Here is a 23,235-nt window from a genome sequence, read left to right on the forward strand (position 1 = left end):
AAATAAAGCCCCCTCCCAAGATAATTTTGTAAGAGGCCATAAAAAAAAAATCAGAGCATAATTTAAATTGGAGCATTCTCTTCTCAAATTCTTAACTCTTTCTTGAATCACTTATTTCCTTAGGCTCTCACTGCAGGGTAAGCCACCTGTACTACACAGCTCGACTAAAAGTTAAAAACAGATGTAAAATGGATGTATTTTGTTTGCAAGATGAATGAGCTAATGACTGAGCTTTGACAGAACTGATAGGGCATTAAGTCAAAAACTCAACAGCTTCCTCAAACTCATTTAGTTACAGGTAGTTTGGTGACACAGTAGAGTATTAAATACTTTAATCCACCAATATTCATGCAAAACAAACCTCTTTTGACTATTGTGAGTTCTAAGGCCCATCAGTTTGTCTGATGGCATACAGAACAATAAAACATTTTCACTTTTGTATTACTGAACCACAAATTTTAATCTCTTAAATTTAGTCTGAAGCATAAATAACAGCTGGCTTAAGAACAGCAGTTCAGATAGGACTACAACAGTAATGGATATCCTGCTTCAATTGCTGGAACAGCAGCAGGGCAAAAAATCCTGGAATGCTAAGCTGCAGTTTGAAGTTTAACTGTTCCAGCCTCACTGTCTGCAGCATCATACAGAAGGAGGGTACAGAGAAGTCCTATTTTCTCAGCAAGGAAAGAATTCTAAGAAAGAAATGTACTATTAATAGTAGTTATTCAAAATCATTTATACAAATTTGATCATTGAAAATGCAGAAGGTATAAAGATGAACCCAGTATGACATTTTCTCTACCTTGCCCTTAAATGAGTCGCGTTATATAATGCTGTCAATTCAGTCTCTACAGTACTGTAGGAATATCAGTTGTACCCCTTTAAAAAAAATAAATAAATGAACTTGTTTTTTTACTAACACGGTGGTACTGTTTTTAAACAGGTATTGTCTGTTATAAAACCTGCAGACAGACTCACCCTCCTTTATGACACAATGTGACATTTGTAATAAAGTTTGGGGGAGTTTCTGTGAAGGACAAAAAACCCTTATATTTAGTTACTACAAGTTCAAGGATGATATTTCATTGTAAAATTTCAACATTCAAGTAAGCGATAGCTTGACCAATCACAAGACAAACTGACATAATCCATGCCTGCGGTGAGAGAAGATGCCACAAAAGAAACAGATTGCTCCAGTGGTTTTAAGTTTTTTGTTTTTTTAATTAATAACTTCTTAGTTCAGGAAAAAAAAAACCCAAAGAACTGGAAGAACTACGCTCCACCTTCTTTATAAAAGAACTCTCTCAAAGAGACTACATACTTTACTTACCACTATGTCAAAGCCTATCATAATCACCCTGACCTTCACAGCATCTATTCTACCACATTTCATGCTCAGCTTCCAAGTATCTCTTATAAAGGAGGTGGGCGTGTGCTTTAGACAGGTTAAAAAATATGCTGCACCTTTACAGTATTTAAACAATTACACCAAGCATAGTTCATACATTTATCACATTAACTATCATCTGGTAACCATACATTTAAAAAGGTCTAATGTATAGAGTATGTAATACCCATGACAGATACTCTTACTTACATAAGAGCATATAAAGATCAGGATTTATTCACCCTCCCCCAATCTGCAAGTTAGTTTCTCATCTAGTCCTGGTACAATGTAAATGACAAAAGAATCCCTTCATTCCATTGCACTACCACAACCCTATATGCATAGAAAGGCAGATCAATTATCTGTAACAGCAAAAAAAGAGTTTTTTGAAGGGAATTTGAAGAACCTCAACTGCACAGGTAGTTTAGATGTTAACTATGTCAGTACAATGTCTTTCTCAGGTTGTTTTTCTTGTCACATAATATATCCTTATATAAACATAACTTGAAGTGCAAGTGAGGTTGTACGCAGTACTGCAGACACGATTTTTGACCAAAAAAACCCAAGTCAGCACAAGAGGCTTGAACACTAGCACAGTGACAAGTCTGTGCTGAAAGCCCATCTGGGGTGTGGGAAGTGGTGAATGAGAACACAAAGCACATTTCTGCATATAATGTGCAAAGGCTTGATCTCCACAACTGCACTCATTTTGCTACATGCACAGCCAGAGATGAAAAATGAGATAAAAACAGCTGGGAATGGTTGTCCTGAGAAGATAACAATAACCATTAAAAAAATCTAAACATAAAATACAAATACAGAAGCAACAGAACATTGCTAATAATACTAAAAGACAGAAACGCAATGTTGTTAAAAAGTTTCAAGTATTATTCCAGATCCAATTTCAATCCTACTCACAGGAGAAAATGCCCAGAGATTAGGAAGAGAAGTCCACACAAAAGTGTATTTTTAATAGCGTATAGGCATGGTCAGCAGACCCATCCTTGCGGCAGCTATTTTAAAAAATAAAAATCTAAACACAAATGCATAATTTTAATTAGCATTCATATTAAGATGTGCGTTACTGGAAATAGTTCAACTCACTGACACCAGTAGACACGATGTGCTGCATCATTTGTGCTCCATTATAACACAAGATAGCTGTGTACACTTTTTAATATTGAAGTATAAATCCTACTCACAAAATAAGGCATACTTAAAAAGGACATGGTATCTACAGAGGTAACGTGGTATGCTTTCTTCTCATTCTGTTTCACTCTAAGTACAATGAAAGAGAGAAACTGGTCCCAGTTGAGCTTTGTGAACATTAACTACCAAATTACTTTGAAAGATATTAAATCGTATTAATTGGGAGGGGAAGTGCAGGGGGGGGAATAGTGTTGGGATATTTTTTGAAGTGATGCATGGGATGTTTCTGGAACAAGCTCTCCAAAAGGCATAAAAATAAAAGCTACATTGTTAATGACAGTGACACCAGCGTTCCCCTTCATCATTCTTACCCCAAGCTAGAAATGCCTCCATATTGCTTCAGTCTGTCAATTGCCTTCTGAAAGATTGTTCTTTCCAGTAAAGCTGCTATATTCTGTTTTAAATTATAGCTTTTTCTACATTTTCACCAGTGTATGCATGCTAAAGAACAGCTGCATGGCAGAGGTACATACTTAGCATACAATATCAAACCAAAAAGAAATACAAAAAAATGAACCAGTGTGTTCTACTGGCTGCTGCTCTATGTCAAAAGCACTGTTTGGTCTTCTGATATAAAATACTACGGAACTAATATTAGCAGAAGGCTGTTCTGCTTCAAGTATTACCCCAACTTTAAATGCAATTTTCAAATTTTTGTGCAATTACTTTTTGTAATTTAATGTGAATAAAACCCATCGATATGGCAAAACTAAGATAAGAAACTGTACTACTTCCACTGTAAAACTGCACATATGGTACAAGCTTTAAGCTAAAACAGCTGTTTCATGGACGGAATTTTTTTAAAGTGAAGATTTATGTATTTCTAGGCCAAATGCCATGAGTAGTGACAAAATAGCAGACCACCGCAAAATGCAGTTACAAATATACACTGACAATTTCCTTCTTAAATATTAATGGCTCTTGAAATAGAATCAGATACTTATACAAAACACTTCTATTTTTTAAGTCTAAGGATTATTCTTAGTTTCTTCACAAGTAGTGCAAATACACTCCTTATTCTTAGGCCTTCCCAAGATATGGCTGGTTTCTGTGAGAGCGATTTCTGCTTGTGTTCTTCAGTGAAGTGACACAGGGACGTTGTAGTCATGAGAATGGAACACAATGCTTGCTGGACTTTCTTGGAAAAAAAAAACTACCTCATTCATATACAGTTGTCAAATTCTACAATTTAAGAAGCTCATTTCAGATTACCTGATGCAGAAGTTATTGGTTCCCTGCTATGGGAGAAATGAGAAGATCCCCTGAAACCTTAAACTGTACAAGCAGTATGACAAGTTTTTGTCCCCTCTCTAAAGACTACAAGTATTCAGTTCTTGAATCGCGTTTGTTCACAAATGTGATTGAATTTCCTGAAATTCAAAAAGAAGTATTAATATGTAACAAAGTTCTCAGAAGTCAAGCAACATAAGAGTTGTCATCTTTCACAAGCTATTTTCAACAGTTCAAAGGAGAACATTTACAAACTAACATAGGTGCTTTTCAGAACCTTTTTAGACTGAACTCTACTAACATGTTACTAGTAACAGGATTTTCAGCATCTCCTGCCTAACAATGGGTAGTTCTATTATGTACGCAGAAAACCTGTTATTAAAAGCATTCCTCTGTACTTCTGCATACTTCAAATCCAGAAGGCAAGTAAAACAGGAATCAAGAGAATTAATTTTGTCCTGAGACAGTAGTTATTTTTATTAAAGCAACATTTCACAGCTCACTAGGAACTAGTATTAACCAGTCTCACAATACACTTCTACACAATCCTTACTTATTTTATTTCCAGAAGAGGTTTTTCTCATTCTATATTACTTAAGTTCAGTAGGAAAGGCAAGCCTGTCTGCATAAAATTCTGTGTAAGGCATTTCTTTCTAATTCTCTAAAATCTCTCGCTATTCATTTTGTTTTTCCTCTTCTTGGGTTATGCGTCCCCCAACACATATGTGAAACACAAGTTGAAGAGCTGAGTGCATTTTCTCCTTACTGAATCAGAGGAAAGGTTAGTAAGAAACCTTGCCTACATAACCAAGCTACTTAGCAAAACAACTTAGCTCAATCAAAAAAAAACTAGCCAAATATCTAGGAGTGCTATATGATAAGTTTTTAGGTTTTTTTTTTTCCCCTAATTTGTATGGATTTAAAAAAGATTTTAAGCAGCAACCAGTAAAGCTCTAGAACAGCTAATGCTGGAAAAACAAGTGGAAAAAACCCTTCTCATTCTAGATGAAATTATCCACCCAAATATGAATGCAGACAACTGGTGAGTGCTTTGATACTGAATTAACTCTCTAGCGCTTCAAAAATAAAATCTCCTGTGGGAAAATAGACAGCCTTGTAACATGAAATTACAGATAACAGCGGAGCTTTGAACTAAATCTGCAACTTAAATTCCAAATTATTTTTGAAAGGTATTTGGTAAAACTCTGCATTTGTATGTGGCTGGGGATTAATATTTTAAGTCTTTTTTATGATCTGCTTGAGCAAGCCATACAGACTGATTATTTTCAACCCACAGTACCTGAAATGTTATTGGAATTACGCTAATTGCACATGCTCATTGCAGCACTAGAAAGATGCTGCAGAATCTACTATTCACTATAAGCAATTTCTCAGTAAGGAGTAACAGCTCCACTGTCGTGAACTGCACTGTGAATTTAGCAAATAATTCCCTGAGCAAGAAGGACTTCTTTACCCTTCCTGGAACAATAACAAACTGTAGGCAGACAATTTTTGTTTTATTCTTGAAATTCTTTAATACCTGTCATAACACACATGCCTCCTTTTGAAAGAATGACTTGGCATCAGTTATCAGTGGCCTTCTTTTTTTTTTAAAAAAAAAAAAAAATCAAGGATCTTATTTTGGATGAATAATTCTTGTGAATGACCAGACACCACATTTCCAATATCACATTCCAAACTTTTCTTCCTTCCCTTGCCACAGGTTAGTCCCATCAATTTATCCCTTTAATGTTTGCTGTAGTTTGCTAAAAAAAATCATTTCTCATAGTTCCAAAAGAAACAGCAAAGGGCTAATTATCTGCACAGTGTTTTCAAGAAGCACTCAAGACAAGAGCAAATGAAAAGCTGCTTGAGACTGAGAAAAATACAAATGAAGGAACAGTTAGGGGTAGAAAACATGAATTTAAAAATGCTAGTGGTACCTTCAGAAATGCATGAAGGGTCTGTTTCCAAGTTGCGTTTAAAAACAAACAAAAATACACAACCCAAAGCTCATTCACTTTTGCCTGTACTGCAGCAGTGTTCCTTGTGCAATTTTTGGCACTACAAAGGTTTTGTTTTTAAGCAAAAGCAAAAAATCAAACAAAACCCCACCGCTTTCTAAATGGTGTAACTTACATGGCATGATGTGCTTTGACCTGAGTTCGGCAGTTGCGTCCCCAGTAGCAATCAGGACGTGATGTGACAGTCACTGCAAAGAAAAAAGAAGCTACATTTATTTCTGAAGCCATTAAATAAGGTCACATAGAATACTATGCCACTGCTACTGGTGGTTACTGACTACAGCAGTAGTAAAGAAAAAAGACATTACAGGCAAGAAATCACTGTAACCTACATTGGTTCACCTTCCCAGAAACAAAGAAAGCCATCAGTGAAGAACAGAAAACACAATTCTGAATTTTAGGCTCATACAGACTTATGATGGAAGGATTTGTTTCTCAGTGCTCTCAACTGCAGCTTTACTATTTAGCTTAACAGATACTGACTTCACAGTTTAGAACACCGGGCATGTATCTAGATACCTTACCTTAAAAAACAAACATCATTAATTTGGGTAGTTTGCTATTCTCCCCCAGTTTTACGTACATAGTAACTGAGTGGTCCAGCAGGCTCTTCACTAAATAGAAATGTGATAACGAGGAGAAACAAGGTGAGCTGCCTCATTATGCACAGAAATAGAAGCAGAATTCTCAATTGTTAAAGATGTGGAAGCTCTTGCTAACAAGAACTGAATTGATAAAGTAATGCTTAAAAGTGGACTACTGGAAGAGTTTCTGTTCCCAACCTCAACTCTGCCGAAGGAGGCCACAACCCATATCACATTTAAAGCTAAGGCATCATATAGGAGACCCAAGAATAAAAGTGATTAAGTTTTTAACTAACTTGCCCTGTACCGTGTAAAGTTAAGCCCACCTGGCAGTTCAGCAACAGGAATATTTTGCCTGTACTGGTAGGCAAGTTCTCGAAAGCTGCGAAGGCCACAACAGTAGCAAAGCACTGTGTTCCCAGTAATTCTGTAATCTGGAGAAAAATACAGATTGTACATAACGTCAGTGTAAGGAATAAGAAATCCAATTTAACAAAAATGTCATGACATCACAAGTTATGTGCATACAGAACATTAAACCTCTTGATTACTCACTGAGTTTTACACACATACACATACATACAAAGTGGACAAAAATGAACAAAACACACCTGACAGCATAAAAACTCCTCTTTGAAGAGCTAACAGACTTTCGTTTAACATATTCTTCCACGTCAAACCCCTGGATGCCAGGTAATCCTGAAAAAGAAGAGTTTGTTTCATATTGAAAAGTCTCCAACATTAAAAAGATACCAAGCTCAAATATACTCAAATATTTCCAAATCTAGATCTATCTCTGCTTTCAAAACAGGATGAGGCCATTTACAAACAAAAATAGAATAACAGAATACCATTTATTTTAGCTTTCAAATCACCAATAAAACTCCTAGCTCAGCCAAAAGAATGTATACAGATTACCATCAGCCACACTATCATTTAACTTACAGTAAGATTTCATCCAGCCTACCTAATTTAGATAACCTAGTTATGGTATAGAAAAATATTTCTATGCAACACAAGTGAAGTTTAAATTTGTCTGGCATTAAAAAAAAAAAAAACAAACCATTTGTTTTCCTGTTATATGCTTATTTTTCTCTAATTATTTTCTCTAATTAAGATTTTGGATGTTACAGTTCAGACTGTAGGTAATGGACTCCCTAACAAATATGTACAAGGAAAATTCTTTGATTTAGCAATCAAACACACATGAGTTCTATAGTTACTTTCTTATAGCAACAATTTATGAATTTGAGTTTAACTGTGGCCTTCTTGGCAGCTGCCAGACACACGTTTGAGAAATTAAATATCACTGTCATTTCATGAGCAAATGTTAAACAACAGATATTTATTATTATGCAACGTACATAAACATTTGAAAAAATACCTTTAGGATATCTGACTCATAGTGGTTGTTATTTAGGACTCCATCTAAACACTTGTCACCAAGGTTTATTTCTAATCAGAAGAAGAAAAGAAGAATTTTTATTTCTTCCCAAATCCTCACATGTATTCTGAAGGCTCCTTTGTTTCCCAAAATAACACACACAGGCTCACACAAACACCAAGCACACGGCTGAGTTCAACACGTGCTGAACACATGTGCAATACATGATTTCTAGTTGCAATCAAAGACAAGACATCAAGATTTTACAATTCCGCCTTCAGTTCACAAACAGCACTACCAATCTGCACAAATTAACAGTGTTATTAAAGCATATTCTACAGTCAACTCCTTTCAACTATTCTTATTTTTCAAAGCATCTAAAACCTTGAGCTTTGGGAGACTAGAAATTTGAGAGAGAAAGCTTTTCTAGCCAGTTAACATCAGACATTCAGGGCTCTTGCAGTGATATACATGATTCTTCTACTAGGTTGAAATACACCACTTTTTTTATGCTGGAAAGCAGTATGCTCAACAAGTGCTGTTCTCCACTCAAAGCTAAGGCATGCACATTCAAGAATCATTTACGTTTGTAGTGTGAGGACACAGTCTCTGTTCCCTTTAACAAAACTGTGGTGGTCTATTGCATTTCATAAATTACCCGAAGTTTAAGGTAGACAGAAATTATGCCAAAGAGAACACACTCATAAGAAACAAATTATTCCAAAATACCACAGAATGGTGCCAAACAGCCAAAACATGCCATCCGAGTGCAGCCCCAGTATAAGTGACAGAAGGGCTGCAGACAAACAGTACCTGTAAAATAGCAAAGAAAATCCCTGTCAGGATTGCACACAACAAAACTCAACAGTCTGTCATTTTTACAGCAATAGAGTCCTGATAAACTTTGTTACAAGAAGTACAGCTTTCTTATTCAAAAAAAAGAGGATTAGTAAATACATTTCATAAAGGAAGACTGTTTCATGCTTTGACAAGAAGACACCAAATAAAAAATATCAAATAAAATCACTCTTCAAAATAAACTTAATTTTCATTAGAATAAAGAGAAACTTATTTTTCAAAATTTTTCTTAAGTTTGACTACAGAACTATGTACATACATTGCTGAGGAGCAACATGAGGATTCTGTTCACGCTCTGCTCTTCGGTCAGGCATTGGCTGAAAGCAGCAGGTGCATATTACATGACTTCCTTGAGCAGGACACACATATTCCTGGACAGCTAGGTGGGTAAGAAAAAATAAGAAAAATGAAAGACTGAACAATGTAAATAACTACAAAATGGACTAGGAATCCTAGCCAACAATAGGCAAAAATCTGAAAGTAACAAGCAAGCAGTTATATGTAACATATATATATATATTATATATATTTCCCCACAAAGATTCTTTAAAAAAGCAGAAAAGACTACTAAACTATTTAGGTGTGTAAAAACATTCAAATATGCAAAAGAGTTTATGAACTATCAACCATCAGATGTCTATTTTGGATGACCATACTAAATGATCAAAGTTATTTTATTTTATTTTATTTTTTTTTTGCAAAGATACCTGTGTGAAGAAGTCATGCAGCTTCATAAGGGCTATAGCTCATACACCTATTATCTGCATGCTGCTATCAAGACTTCATGACACTGACCTGCAGGAAAGTTGGCAGATGTGGAGGGTGCATCTCCCAGTGCTTGCATTCCTCCTGCTTCTGTCTCCTGGCCCGTGCCAGGCAGAGCTGGAACAGGGTGTCTTCGATACCCTGGGCACTGTCTGCATACTATATATGGCTGACTGAAATAATAAAATAAGGTCATAGGAAATAATACTCAAACGCAAATATAACTCATCACTATTCTAGACAGGGTTGATTATACCCTTTAATTTGGAATTTCTTCATCCGGTAACATATGGAAGTCCCCATATTTCAGTACCTCATAGCTGTGAAGAATGCTGCAGCTGTAACAAAGAGTACTGCAAAAGAAAGGATTCTTAATAGCCTCCAAAAGAAAACAGTGGTGTGAGTGGAAGCAAGATTAACAAAGCTGGAATAATTATTTACTGGAAGGTAAATAATTTACTTTCTTTTCTCCTCTAGACATATAGAAAAAATGCTTGCTGTTAAAAAACAAGAGTTATTTTGGTGGCTAGTAATCCCTTGGTCAAACATCAGCTGCTTTGGTAGCACACACCTGGTGAAAGCAGGATCCCAGACACATTAATTACAGCTATACTTACATGGTTATAGACTGCTATTTCTCATAACAAAACCTTATCCAGAAATCAGTTTTCTGTAAAGTAACAGCCATAAAATGTACTTTCACACATCATGAGATGCTGTCGTACTATTCAGGAGAAAGTTGTTAGTCATAAACTGAATCTTGCTGGGCTTCAAGGAGTTCCAATTTAAGATATTTTTTTTGTTGACTGCTTTAGGATGGCCAGTAGAATTGCAAAGATAACTACTGGTAAAAATGAACTTGTCTGAAAACAAAAGAAAGGCTCATTCTGGAAATGATCGTGGAAACAACATCAACAACAACAGCACTCTCAATGTTTTTGAAACTAGTTAGTTTGTACATTTGGGCACTCAAGCATAAGCAAATTCAATTCAGTGCACAACTTAAACAGACCTACCTGATATCTGAAGATTCACTATCTACATCTGACAATTCCAGTAAATCTTCTGAACTTCCTTCCTCGTCTGAAAAAGATCTTCGCACTTTAGGTTGCAACATGTCTTGAGTAATTTTGTTTCTAGCATCCATGCTACGTACATCATCTTCATTACGACACTTATCTGTATGAAAACCAAATTCAAGTTTCAAGAGAAGAGCAGAGGATTCTTTTCATTTGTAATTTCCATTCTACTCTATTTACACAGAGTTATGGCATTTTCGTTGCCATAAAATTTGTTTTTAGATAACAGTTCGAGAAGATCTCGGGTTTTTTTGCAGTCTTGTCAGAGAAAACAGAGTACTATGAGTATATAATGTACAGGTACTTTATTGATGGTAGACTTTGTGCATACATCAGCTATACAGTTCATGTGTGAGATACGTCAGGTTCTGTTACACACACTTGGAACTTGCCTGGATGCTGAATCAGATAAGCTTCAACCAAGTTGTTCAATATGTGATTTTTACAAATACGTTCTACTGGACAACGACAAGTTGGACATAGAGAAGACCTTTCCATCCATCCTGAGTAGCAGGCAGCACAGAAAGTATGCATGCAAGGTTGCAAGCTGGAAAACACAAACATAACAAGTAAACCCCAAATATTTCATTTTTTTTAATTTACATCCATAACACTTTAAAAACAGTTAAGATCTGCTTAAATAATAAGAAAGGCTCATTAAAAAAAAAAATTCTTGAAGGGTTTGTAAATACCCCAAATCTCCCAGTCACCTCAAACTGTTGTCACTGAACTTATATTATCACATAAACACAGTTTTTGTCAGTCATACATACCTTACACAGTCATGCAACAATTCTTGGCAGATAATACAAGTTAATGTTTCCTCCATCTTATCTGGTTTCACATTTGATGTTTTGGCATCTTCAGAGCCAATTTTAATTATACATTCACTTGGAGCTGCTGCTGGAAGATTTGGACAAGCACCTTCATCTACAAAGACAGAAAACTCCACAGTATGTAGATTTTGAGACTTTAAGCGTTAAAAAAAAAACTGGAGAAATACATGCAAACTCCTTGTTCACCGACAGTGGTGCCACTAAACATTCCTGCTTTTTACATAATGGTTTCTGATAATAAAGTAATTATTTTCACTGGATCAGAAACCAAGCAAACAAGGAAAAAGGAATTGAAAAAGGACTGATGACACTGACCTGACTGAATCTGGAGATGGGAAGACAGACAAATAACGTTCATTTATTTAACACAATATTACAACATAGAATCATAGAGAATTACATTATGAGGGGGGAAAAGTTATCTACCCCACACTAACCTAACAGAATCAGAACTGCAGAGGTTGGAAGGGACGCCTCAAGAGGCCATTGAGTCCAACCCCCACGCTAAAGCAGGTAACCTTTCAATCCCTTCTCAATTTGATGAGTGCTTTTGTATTTATTTCATGTTAAAAATCCGCACTTATTTTTCTTAAGTTTCTGTTCACCTCACTGGGTTTCTATGAAAAATAAACAGCAGCAAATTTCTAATTTAAACTTTTAAAACTAACTTTCAATAACAATATTAAAGACTAGGTTGCAGAATACTGCAGCATACTAGCCTCCTTTTAGTTTCTTCTTCGCAGGTTCCAAAACTTCTTCCTCCTCTGTCCTTTGAGAACCCAATTCTGCATTTTCTTTGTCACTGATTTCTGAAGTGATTGCAGAAATTTCAGCATTCACATCCAGCTTTTCATGTTCATCATGAAGTGCTCTTAGACACATAGATTCTAAAATGGGCAAAGCAGGCACAGGAGTGAAGAGTGAGGATTGTGATCCTGCAAAATAAAAACAGAGAAGTGGACACAGTCGCATACAGATACAGGACATGCAAAAACAGAAGTAGTAACAGCACAAGTAATGGATGTATAGTTACACCACATGCATTCTGACTCAATCTGATTAATTGGAGGACCTGTAAAAAAAAGGCCTTTAGTTGTGTAACCCAGCTTAAAATCCCCTTCAAAGTGCAGAGCATTTATTCCTAAGACTACAACTCATATCAGTGCTTTCTGACAAGGATGCCAGAGAAAGGATTTATACAATATTTATCATATATAACAGATCAGGAGCAGAGGACAAAGCTTCATTTTCATAGAAGATTGCAGAAAATTCCCAATGAATTGTTCTATTGGAGCATTGTACTGCAATATACTTGCCAGTACAACCCAAGACACAGGCAAGGGATCCATGTGGTATATTTTGGCCTTAGTGCTCTAAAGCAAGAGAAAGCACAGTGGTGGCTGGCAGAAGTAACAGTGATAACCACAGAAGTTTCTCAGACTGACTGCATGAGTGCAAGCACTTGTATTTACTTGTTTGGTAAGTTATCCATATGCATCTGCTAAGCTTTCACCAGACTGTCAGTACAAATCCATAGCATAACAGCAGAACAGCTTGAGATTTACGTGGATTTTGTGCCTCTCTGAGCATCAGCAATTTGCATAACTGTTTTACCCATTCACCAGGATTTACCCTACCTACTCATAAAGTACACATATCTATCTGGTATTTTAACTAGAACTTATGAAGGAAATGCTGAGCACCCTGAAGAGATAAGGTTAAAATTAAAGTCTGGTCTAACAGCTGATGAGATAGCATACTAAATACTTGATATAACTCTTACCAGATGTAGAAGGATTATCCTGTTCAACAGATGCAGACTCAATAAGAGAGGTAGAAGAAGCATTAAAGAGGTTAGATGTAGAAGTAGATGGCTGTGGTTCCTCATAGCAAGACTGAGTAGCTGATGGTGATGAGGTAATTTGGTTCTCATCATTACTTCTTCCTGTACTTGAGGTATCTTTGGTCACATGGCATTGGTTTTCTACATTAGCTTCTACAGCTAGAGGGGGAAAAGGGAGAAAGAAAAAGATCTGTGTCAGTCTTCACACGATGTCTTCAGAATTCCAAGCAATCAAACTCTAAAAAAAGCACTGTGTTAGTCATTGGAGCTTAGCTACTCTTCTTGAATCTTCAATCACTTCCTTACCTACTGGTTCTTGAGTTGCATCATGTTTTGTGTTTAAGGATTCATAAAGATAAGCAACGTCTGAAAGAGAGAAAAAAATATTAAACGGAATTTTTAAATAAAAATCAACTAACCTCAATCTCACACAAACAAGTTCTACTACCAGGCGGATGCTTCCCCAAAGTGCCTCACAACACAACAGGACACGAGGGACCACCTCTACAGTACAGTGTTAATACTCCTACTTAGGAGGCAATTAGGAACAACACAGCAAGATCTTTTCTTCTGGGGAAACCAGGCAGAGAGGCCTTTGTGTGAGGTTTAACTTGTGCCAGCCATGGAACCAGAGGCTCAATCATTTCTTACACGTAAAATCTGCTCTGAATCATAGCAAACCAAGTATTTTTTTTTTCCTGATACTTCAGTTAAAGTTATTTATTTATTATTATTTATTATTTATTTTACCCAAACTAGAATCAAGCTCAAAAAGGACAGAAGCCCTTTTTCTCATCAAGTTAGCCTAAACTTCTTCAGAACTACTCAGATCAGCCAGAACGCCAATTCTAAATTTCTGTCTTTGAAGATGGAGAAGCTGAAAGAACCAACTGAATGCCTGGTAATTCAAATCCTTGTTAACAAGAAAAGAAATCTGTATTTCAGTTCATTATGAAGTACCTGAAAAACTCATATAAGTGAGTTCTTCCACGTAGTATCAACCACAAACAGTGGAAATGTATATAGGGAAGCTTATAACCTTAGTGAATCCTTAAAAGCATGTGAGAGATGATTTTACTCTAAGGGTACACAAATACCTTTTCAGGTTTACTAATTTTACTTTTACTACAGGATCTTTTTCCATTCCCAGTTTGCCCCTCATCTTCAAAAGAATAAAACAACAAAAACATCAAACTCAACTTTGGCAGCAACTCCTTAATCCCCTTCTGGTGCCAAAAACTGCTTGAATGTGATATACTAAGAAAGGATTGCTAATGACTTTGGGGTTCTGAAAGAAGTACTGGGTGTGTGATCAGGACCTTATTAGTTATCACTGCATGCACTATTTCTTCCAAAGCTGCACCTAGGCACACTTCAATGGGACAGTTGCTTAGACCTGTCCCTGTAAAAACTGGCACATCCACAACCTGTTCCATGGAAACTTGTTTCTGCACATCAACAAATTACCTGCCTTAAACTGAAGTAATCCTGAATTAACTGTATTGACCGTTATTTTCTCTTGTGACATAAAAAAAGACTACACAATTAAAAAAATCTTTTACTTACTGTTCTCTGGCTCATTTTTTCTGTAAACAACATAGATCACATCTCCAGTTTGTAAAGGGTATGTCTGCTTCTTAACCACTTTTAGTTTATTAATTACTGTTCCATTAGTACTGTAAAGAAAAATAAAAGATAACAATATAAATGGTTCCATGATTATCTGGGAGAAGGAAAGGAAAATTCAAGATACTTTTAATGAAAAAAAAAACCTGTTGGCTCTGCAAGACATTTTAAGCAAGGATAAAGAAAAACGCTCAAAAACAAACCAAAGAAAAGAGAAAACCTGTTTCAAAGAGAGAAGTGCAGGACTATTTGTACTTCAAAGCTCATTTGCAGCTCCCAGGAAAGATGTGGTCTTCACAGAAACATGACATTTGGCCACTGCCTCAAAATAATTCAGTGATTGTTACTGTAGAAAAGTATCCATCTTTTAAATATGAAAGAAGAAAGGACAATAGGATTTCTGTTCAAAAAGTTCTAGGTTATGTTTTCTAATTAACAATGGGAGTCTTCTAAGACATTCTGGCACAAAGGAACTTCTGTACAGTAAGGAATCCATTACTGGTGTTCATTTTGTTTCCTTTCTGCTTCAAATAGTGAAAAATTTAAATTCCAAGGTTACTTAGGCTGTCTGCAGCTAAAACCCAAGAAGTCAGGTGAGAGAACTTTTATGCACAACTTAAAGGAGAGCTGGAAATAATTATTGTGGTATTTATAAAAGCTCCAAGACTTATGGAAGAAATTAAACCATGAAAGAAGCAAATATAGAGCACTGCTATATTAATGAAGATATCTTTGCTCTTTCACTGTGAGCGATGCTCAATATGCAATCTTTTAGCTTTTAGTAATTCAGTCGCTATTCAAATACTGAAAAATTTCAGCTACCCTGCAATAAGCCTCTTTCAGGGCTGCAGCATTCTAGAACTTCAGATTTCTGCCATTCAATGTCTCATAATTAGTACCAAATATGAAAGAAAAGAAGATGCCTTTTCCCCCTCAGCAGAGCACCTCCTCCAAGAAACGACAGCAAGCCTTTGCTGCCACCTCCTGGAAGCCACTACTTGTTCTCAGGACACACTCCAGTCTTCCTCAAACTGACCAGTTTTTACCCAGATGAGAGCAATGGTTATTTAGATATAAGCATCTTTCCTTCCCTTCTCCTCATTGTTTTTCCTTTAAAAAGCAACTTGAACCTGGGCAAATCTCCTGTCATTTAGCAAGACAAATAAAGAACTTTGTTCTGCTGACCTTTTCAGACACAAAGTTGAAAGCATTACATTAAAAAGCTAAAAGGGCAAGCAAGTCTTCTTGAATAGCCACAGCACGTCTTGTTCAAGACATCACTTCTTCCCTCTCCCTCTGCAATGGCTTTCACTACCTACATAGATGAAACAACTAATCCAACACACATTAAAATGCAACTTTAAGCATCAACAAAGACAAAACTTTGGGTCACATCAATCATTGTTCCATTAACGAATCTTCAGGCTTCTTTTATAAGTAAAGAATTTTTTTTAAAGGAGCTTGCATTTTTACCTTAGGTGTATAGATGCTGACTAGCCCAAAAGACATGAGAGCCAAAAAGGCAGCAGAATGGGAATGTCACTGAAAGTTGAAAGCACCAGAAGTTCAGCAATTAAGAGGAAAAAAGAAGTCTAGTCATTCTGCCAGAAACTAAACTTGTTTTTAAGCTAACACTGACACTTGTGATATTAAAAAGATGGCTATGAGAGGCAATAAGCCAAGTGTGGCATTCCTGGAAAAAAAATTTATCGCCACTGTACATCAGAAACCACTCATTTTTGGTCTGATGACAGAAGCTGCAGAAACAGCTACCCCATCCACAAAGTGACTACAAATATCCAAGTCACCTCAGTCCTGCAGCTACACTGAGTCCAAGGAGAGCTCAGTAATGAGTTATGTTGCATCTATGGACACAAAGTAAGTAAAAATAGATACAATTTATAAAAAAGGGGTAAAAAAAGCTCTTCTTAAATACATAAACAAAGGGAAGGAGTTTTATCCCAGTCAATAATCAAAAAAAAATCACCCCAGATAATTGTTATTCCTTCACATAGCCTTCCCAGTTTCAGTACTGCAGCACGAGACACCTAACAGATATGGTGACATCCTAGAGTAATGCTGTGGATTTTTTGAACGAGACACACATGATAAATAATGGCATTTGTACATTCCTCTGATGTTTCAGACCGTAGCAAGGTCCTTTTAAGGTAAGTAATATTTAAAACATGTACCCCAAAGACGAAGGTTCACTGGGGACTTGACACTGAATTGATATTAACTGGCTGTATTATTTTTGATGTGGAGAGGAAAAACTTGACTCCTCCAACGAGCAGAAGAAATGAAAGCCAGGCGCTGGCTCAGTAGTCTGATTAACAAACCATACATTACCTTTACTTCCCAAACCCAGCGGCAGTACAGAATGGATACAAACAACCACATTACACTTAGAAGATGCTGACTTTTGAAGTAGATAAATGATCTGTGTATTGTAAGGCATTCTGTTATCCTACCCACAACAATGCCAGTCCGTTACCTTCTAGTGATTAGTAGTGTCCATCCAGGAAAAAAAATGCAATTTATGGTAAAACAGTTTTAAAAGTTGTGTGAGTGCATAGTAACCTGAACACACTATAAACTGAAATGAGTTGTGAGCTTTAACAAGCTTCTATACCGCTAACACCCATAGAAATAGCCTGACTGCAGGGTAAGCAGAACCGAGCAGCAGAAAGAACACCACTGTCCAATGGAGATCAATCTCCTGTTCACTCACAGAAAGGGAACATCTGCTAGTTTGTCACCTGAGAGGGAGTCCTGAACAAACACACCTTTCCTGCTCTGAAAAAAAAAAAACCTCTTAATATTTAATCAGAATCCTTAAAAAAAAAAAAAAAAGACCTGGAAGACAACAAGAGGAGGCCCTTACAAGTTACCTCAGCTGCTTTTTAAATTTCTACTTCAAAATGAAGAATCTTACAGTTGCTTTTACTTATGGCAGACCAGTATCTGCCTCAGCTGAGTTAGGTCAGTTTCCCTGTCTGCCAGGCAGTATCAAGGAACTAGGGCATGGCTTGGAAAATAAAGCAGAAACATAGCCACAAAAAGGGGGGGAGGGGGCACAAATCCATGGAGATTTTATTGTACTATTTACTAATTACTGGGTTTTGTTACATTACTACTGGTTCTGTTTACTCAATAATTTCAAGTCCTCTACATATTTTCTGTCATCTGCAAATTTATGGCGATACTTTCAAAAATAGATTCATAAACTCATCACGCTACCATGGAGGTAAATAACAGTAGTGACCATCTATGTGTATTTAATGATATTCTTTGATTTAGCTACAACACAAAAACAAAGTCCACTCAGTCCAACTATCCCATGCTAGCTGCCTCCTTCGATGCATTCCTTCTCACCAGAAAAATCTGAGCTTAACCACAGCAATGTTTCCAAACTGTTTTCCACTTAACAGCAGAAAAAAGCTGATGTTGCAGTATTTTTCTGGGACTCTGGGCATCAGTTTTGCCAACTCAAACATTCAAAACTCTTCTTTCAGCCTGGTTGATTCTTTAGAGCTCAGCTGATACTCAGTGCAAACGTTGGAAGAGTCATAGGAGTGGAGTCTTCTGCAAATAGACATACTAACCCATTCACTTTTTTGATTCAGCAAGAGGTAACTACACTTCATACCAACACAAATGCAAGTAGAACACTTGAATGACCCTAATTCTTTTTGTCAGTTACATATAAACATAACACACATAAGCAGCTAATGTTAGTACTCCATAGGCATGCAGCCCATCAATGACATCAGCAGTTTAACAAGTCCCACCTTTTCATGAATGCATCATGTGAAAAAATAAGTTTAATTTGGCTTAGCTAGGTTTTTTTGTTTGTTTGTTTGGCTGTTTGTTTTTTTTCTTTTGCCAGGGGGGGAGAGACGAAGAAGGAAAAGTAGGAAAGTTTCTGCATTATTCATAGTTTCTTCAGATTTTATTATCATGACATCGGTATAAACTAATTCTACCTGCTGCATGCACTTGAAACAAGGGATGGTTTTTCAAACATAGACATACAGCTGCCCCCTAAAACTACCACGATCAGCAAACATGGCCTGATCTGTTGCTTGAAATGTCTGGATGTGCGGATTTATATTGACAATGACATTTACCACCATTTCCTAGAAATCCCAGGATTTTTTTCCCTATAGGTTAGCATTTCATTCCACAGTTTCTTGGAATACAAAGTTTCCCAACAGCCACAAGCCATCAGGGATTTATTCAGATACCTATCCTTCAGATAACCTACTACGTCTAGTTACAACGTAGATGGGGAGAGGGAACTAAACCTTTATCAAGCTTGTGGGTGACACCAAAGTAAGGGCTATATTCAGTACATGTGAGAGTTGGGCTCTTGAGAGGGACCCAGGCAGACTGACAGGAATACAGTGATAAGGTCAAACCCAGCACTCTGCAGCTGGGATGGAACAACCACCTGCAACAGTTAAGGCAGGGGACAGATCAGCAAGGCATCTTGGTGAATTTTATGCCTAAACATAAGATCACACACTTTGGATTTATGCCTAGGCATAAGTCAGCAGCGTGCCTTGGCAGCGAGGAAGGCCTACAGCACACTTGGTTATATTAACAAGGGCGTAGTCAGAAGATCAAGTGAAGTGATTAATCTTCCCCTTTGCTTAGAAATCATTTGCCCACATCTACAGTATTTCATCTAGTTTTGGAACACCTAGGACAAGGAAGGTCATGATAAACTTCAGAAAGTCCATCAGAGAACCACTGAAGTGGCCTGAGCGCTGGAGTACAAGGCCCATGAGCTAAAGGGATAAAGGAATTGGACCTGTTTTTCCTGAGAAAAGGTGGCTTGGGCAGCATGAGACCTAATAGCAATCATCCTGTACATACAAGAAAGATACCAAGACTATGGAGTCAGGCTCTTTACATAGAGTAAAACAAGATGCAAGGAAAAAAAAAAACCACTACAAGTATAATTAAGGTTCAGAATAAAGGCCATGAGATGCTGCCGGATGTCTGTGCTTAGAGGACTAGAGAAAACCTAAACAACCCAGTTCAAATAGTACGGTGGCCCCTCTTCAACTGAGTTGGAAATAGGTGACGTCCTGAGGTAGCTTCCAATATCAGTAATTCCATGATATTCTGTTTTACTGGACGAAAATAAAAAATAAATATAAAAAATAAAAACTCCTGTAACTATGCAGAAGTAGTGAGCTCCTCTTAATATCAGCACAGCCACTAACTAACAAAGCAACAAAAATTTTGCTAAAAGATGTCAGCTAAATCTCAGATTCTGCCAATAGCGCCCCAGAAGTGCACCACTGTTCAATTAAAGGTTTTTCTACAATATTCTCAAAGCCTCAGAAAGTATACAACACTGACCTGAACTACCAGAACAAAAGATCTAACTTCATCCTGGTACATTTGAAAAAGAAACAGCAAATTCAGCATGGTACTCGGCAGAACGCTTCACATTAAATTTCATCATCACGTATATTCATCAATATACTTTGAACTGCCATCTTCATCTTTGTGTGTAGTGCTTTCTAGACATGAAGAAATGGGGGAGCTGGCAAAAAAGTATTATTTGTTTCTTTATTGCCTGCAACAGTGGGGCAGAAAAAGAATGTGGTTTACAGAAACATTTTAAAATGTCACGGATTTCTTGAAATGCAATAAACCAGAAGCTTTCTGCAATCTCAGACAAAAAATCCTGTCAAAAATGAAGCAGATGAAAATGTGAAGGGGGTTTCAACCTCCTCCTAAGAAATCTCCTTCTATTCAAATTCCTATCTCAGATTTCACAAAGAAAACAAGATAAAATCCAATGAAAACCACCCACAAACCCCACAGTGTTATTTGTACTCCCACAGTAACCTTAAAACTCTACAGGAAATAACATGGCTAACATGCCAAGTTTACTGGCCTTCAGTATATGAAGAAGTACGTAATGAACTTTACACACCAAAAGTAGTCTCACAAAATTAGCTTATCTTTTTAACAGTAGTTCCAGTGAAGGATGTGCTTATATCTTTTTACATTAAGGACCTCAGTTCCCAAACCCTTAATACACCATGGAAATAATCATTCTGGTTAAACCATCGCCAACAAGCCATTTTGCTTTCTCTCACAAGTCTAAAGAAATACCCCAGAGAACTATTACACCATCAGTATTTTCCATGGGTTCTTTTGAAGAGGAAAAAAATACTGGGAAAGTGCAACAAACAAACAAACAAGAAAAACAACCACTCCACATCTGCAAAAAGAGAGGGAGAAAAATGAAGGAAAAGGATTTGCTATTAATGCCTTGAGCCATACACAAGATTTTACTTCATGGACTACAGAAAAGAGAACAATAGAAGTTCAAAGGAGAACCAACCTCGTATCTTCCAATGACACTTGACCAGACTCTTCATCCACTATGATTTTACAGTGATCTCCAGACACCAGCTTGTTGCCAGGGAAAGATAAGTCACAACCTTAAAAAGAAAGCAGATTTTCCAGTGTGCTTAAAAATACACATTACACAGACAGCTCAGCATTCTACACGTCTATAAATGCACGACAAACTGACTCATGTACATCTGCAATAGTTCAAAAACTCTGCTTGCATATAAGCAGAAACATAGCCCATCTATGCGATATATAAATACACTGCAATAGCTCCATGTACCAATACAGGTTTATTTCAACCACTTCAAGATGTTTTAGTTCCCTTTCTTTCCCCAGTTTCAGCCATTAGAAATGAAAATCAAATCACAATTACTCCACTCTAGAGCAGTACAAATTCACACAAATTTGAGATGCACCCAATCCAAATTCTGGAGGCCTTTGTCACAGAGCACCCAGCTCTTTTTCACACCAGTGTAACACCAGAATATACCCGAGGAAGCACTGGGGACCAGTGGTTGATAAGTGAGAGTACCACTCCCCTACCTTAAAGCCCTGTGACAGAAGCCCACAGAAGTGCAAAGGCCAAAACATACCAAGCAACTTGCCATTATTTTCATTCTATTCAATGAAAGCCTCTACAATGACTTCCAAGAACACAAAGAGAACACAGATAGGACTAACACAGATGCTCTCTGAATCAACTATCATTTTTTCTTATTTGCACAAGCTGCCTCAGACGACCTAAAAGGTACGTTCACATGTAAATGCTCCCATGCCGCAAGTTGGTGAAAAAGAATTCTCTTCACACAGCTCAAGGGGCACGAGGGACTGCCCAGGGAGCACTTTCAGCAGCTGAAAGCCTCAGGCCCACTACTTCCAGCCCACCTCCGAAGGCTGTAAGGCCTGACTGGGGACCACTGTCCCACACAGCGCAGCCCGTCCCACCTTTCTTCCTGCCAATCGTCCACTCTCTCTTCAGCAGCAGGACGTGTGGCTCTGCCTCCTCAGCACCCAGACGGGTCAGCCTCCCCCAAGGCTGCTGCTGCCTGCTCTGTTCGCCTCCTTCTGAGCGCTCCATTTGCCTTCACATCTGACGAAAACACACAAACAAACCCGAACCCCACATCACACAGCACTCGAGGGACGAGGGCCCGTTGGGAGCCGGCGCCCCCTCCCCCTGGCGGGCCAGCCCGGGCCCTGCGCGCCGCGCCCCTCAGCCCCCCGGGGCTCCCGGCCCTGCCCGCTTCCTTTTGTGTGGAGCCGCAGAGCCCTCCCCTCGCCCCCCGGCCCCCCGCCGCCAGCCCACCCCCTCCGCTTCCCGCCGCCCCCACCCCGCAGGGCCGCTCCCCGCCCGCGGGGAGAGCGGGCCGGGGCGGCCTCCCTCCCCCCGCTCACTTCTCTCCCCAACTTTCCGCCCTCCGCCAGCCCCGTTCCCTCGGCGCTGAGGGGTAGGAAGGGGGTACCGCGGCCCCCCCGCCGCCTCCACCCGCCCCTTCGGGCGCGGCGCCCCCTCCCCTCGGCCCGGCCCTTACGCCCAGTCCCGCGGCCGAGGCGGCTCCTGTCAACAGACATTGCCACCCTCAGCTGATCAGGGCGGGGCGGAGCCCGGCCTGCCATTGGAGGCGGCGCACGGAGGCCATAGAGAACGCAGCGGCGGCAGAGGCGGACCTTCCGGCGCCCACCACCGAGCCCCGCCTGCTAGAGCGTCGCCTCTTCCGCGGACGCCGGAAGGATGAGAGCCGGATTAGGGAGCCGGAGGCGCCTCGGCGGACATCTTGGGTGTGGGCCGGCCCGCGGGTGGAGTAACGTGGCGGGTGCCATCTTTGATGCGGGCAGGGGAGAGTCGGCACGTGGCTGAGCTGCGTAGCACGTAGTAAACAATACCTTTCGTTTAACTCTTCGATATGTAAGAGTTATTCTCTTGCCAGCAGAGGTTAAATAAAAGCATGCTTCCTGTACCAGAGAAGTGGTGTAGAAATAGTGTTTGCACTCGGGCAGAATCCGTTCCCTTTGGCAGGGTTTGTGC

At 38.5% G+C, this 23,235-nt stretch overlaps 1 protein-coding gene across 3 annotated transcripts; it reads right to left on the minus strand.

The window, feature by feature from the left end:
- Positions 1–1,197: 1,197 nt before the first annotated feature.
- Positions 1,198–22,799, minus strand: CHFR (checkpoint with forkhead and ring finger domains). 3 transcript variants are annotated; one of them, XM_046901203.1, is made up of 18 exons: positions 22,742–22,799; positions 22,155–22,299; positions 21,196–21,295; positions 14,766–14,875; positions 13,506–13,565; positions 13,140–13,358; positions 12,076–12,243; positions 11,294–11,450; positions 10,913–11,067; positions 10,458–10,620; positions 9,472–9,614; positions 8,936–9,055; positions 8,548–8,631; positions 7,819–7,889; positions 7,046–7,133; positions 6,761–6,868; positions 5,966–6,038; positions 1,198–3,966 (listed from the first exon to the last, which is right to left on the minus strand). In XM_046901203.1, exons 2-18 carry the CDS (start codon positions 22,285–22,287, stop codon positions 3,924–3,926), a joined length of 1,995 nt encoding a protein of 664 aa, XP_046757159.1. In that variant the 5' UTR covers positions 22,288–22,299; positions 22,742–22,799; the 3' UTR covers positions 1,198–3,923. The 3 variants fall into 3 exon arrangements, with proteins under 3 accessions (XP_046757159.1, XP_415086.4, XP_004945549.1); XM_415086.8 differs by having other exon boundaries at positions 12,076–12,291; XM_004945492.5 differs by having other exon boundaries at positions 12,076–12,291; positions 22,605–22,799.
- Between the last annotated feature and the right edge of the window lie 436 nt (positions 22,800–23,235).

Source organism: Gallus gallus, chromosome 15 (assembly GCF_016699485.2).
Source record: "Gallus gallus isolate bGalGal1 chromosome 15, bGalGal1.mat.broiler.GRCg7b, whole genome shotgun sequence".
Classification (NCBI taxonomy): Eukaryota; Metazoa; Chordata; class Aves; order Galliformes; family Phasianidae; genus Gallus; species Gallus gallus.

Coding starts and splice junctions, on each gene's coding strand:
- CHFR (XM_415086.8), bottom strand. CDS start 22,287: ATGGAGCGCTCAGAAGGAGGCGAACAGAGCAGGCAGCAGCAGCCTTGG. Junction 12,292..13,139: donor GGATAATCCTTCTACATCTG/GTAAGAGTTATA, acceptor TTTATTTTGCAG/GATCACAATCCTCACTCTTC. Junction 9,615..10,457: donor AGTGAATCTTCAGATATCAG/GTAGGTCTGTTT, acceptor TTATTATTTCAG/TCAGCCATATATAGTATGCA.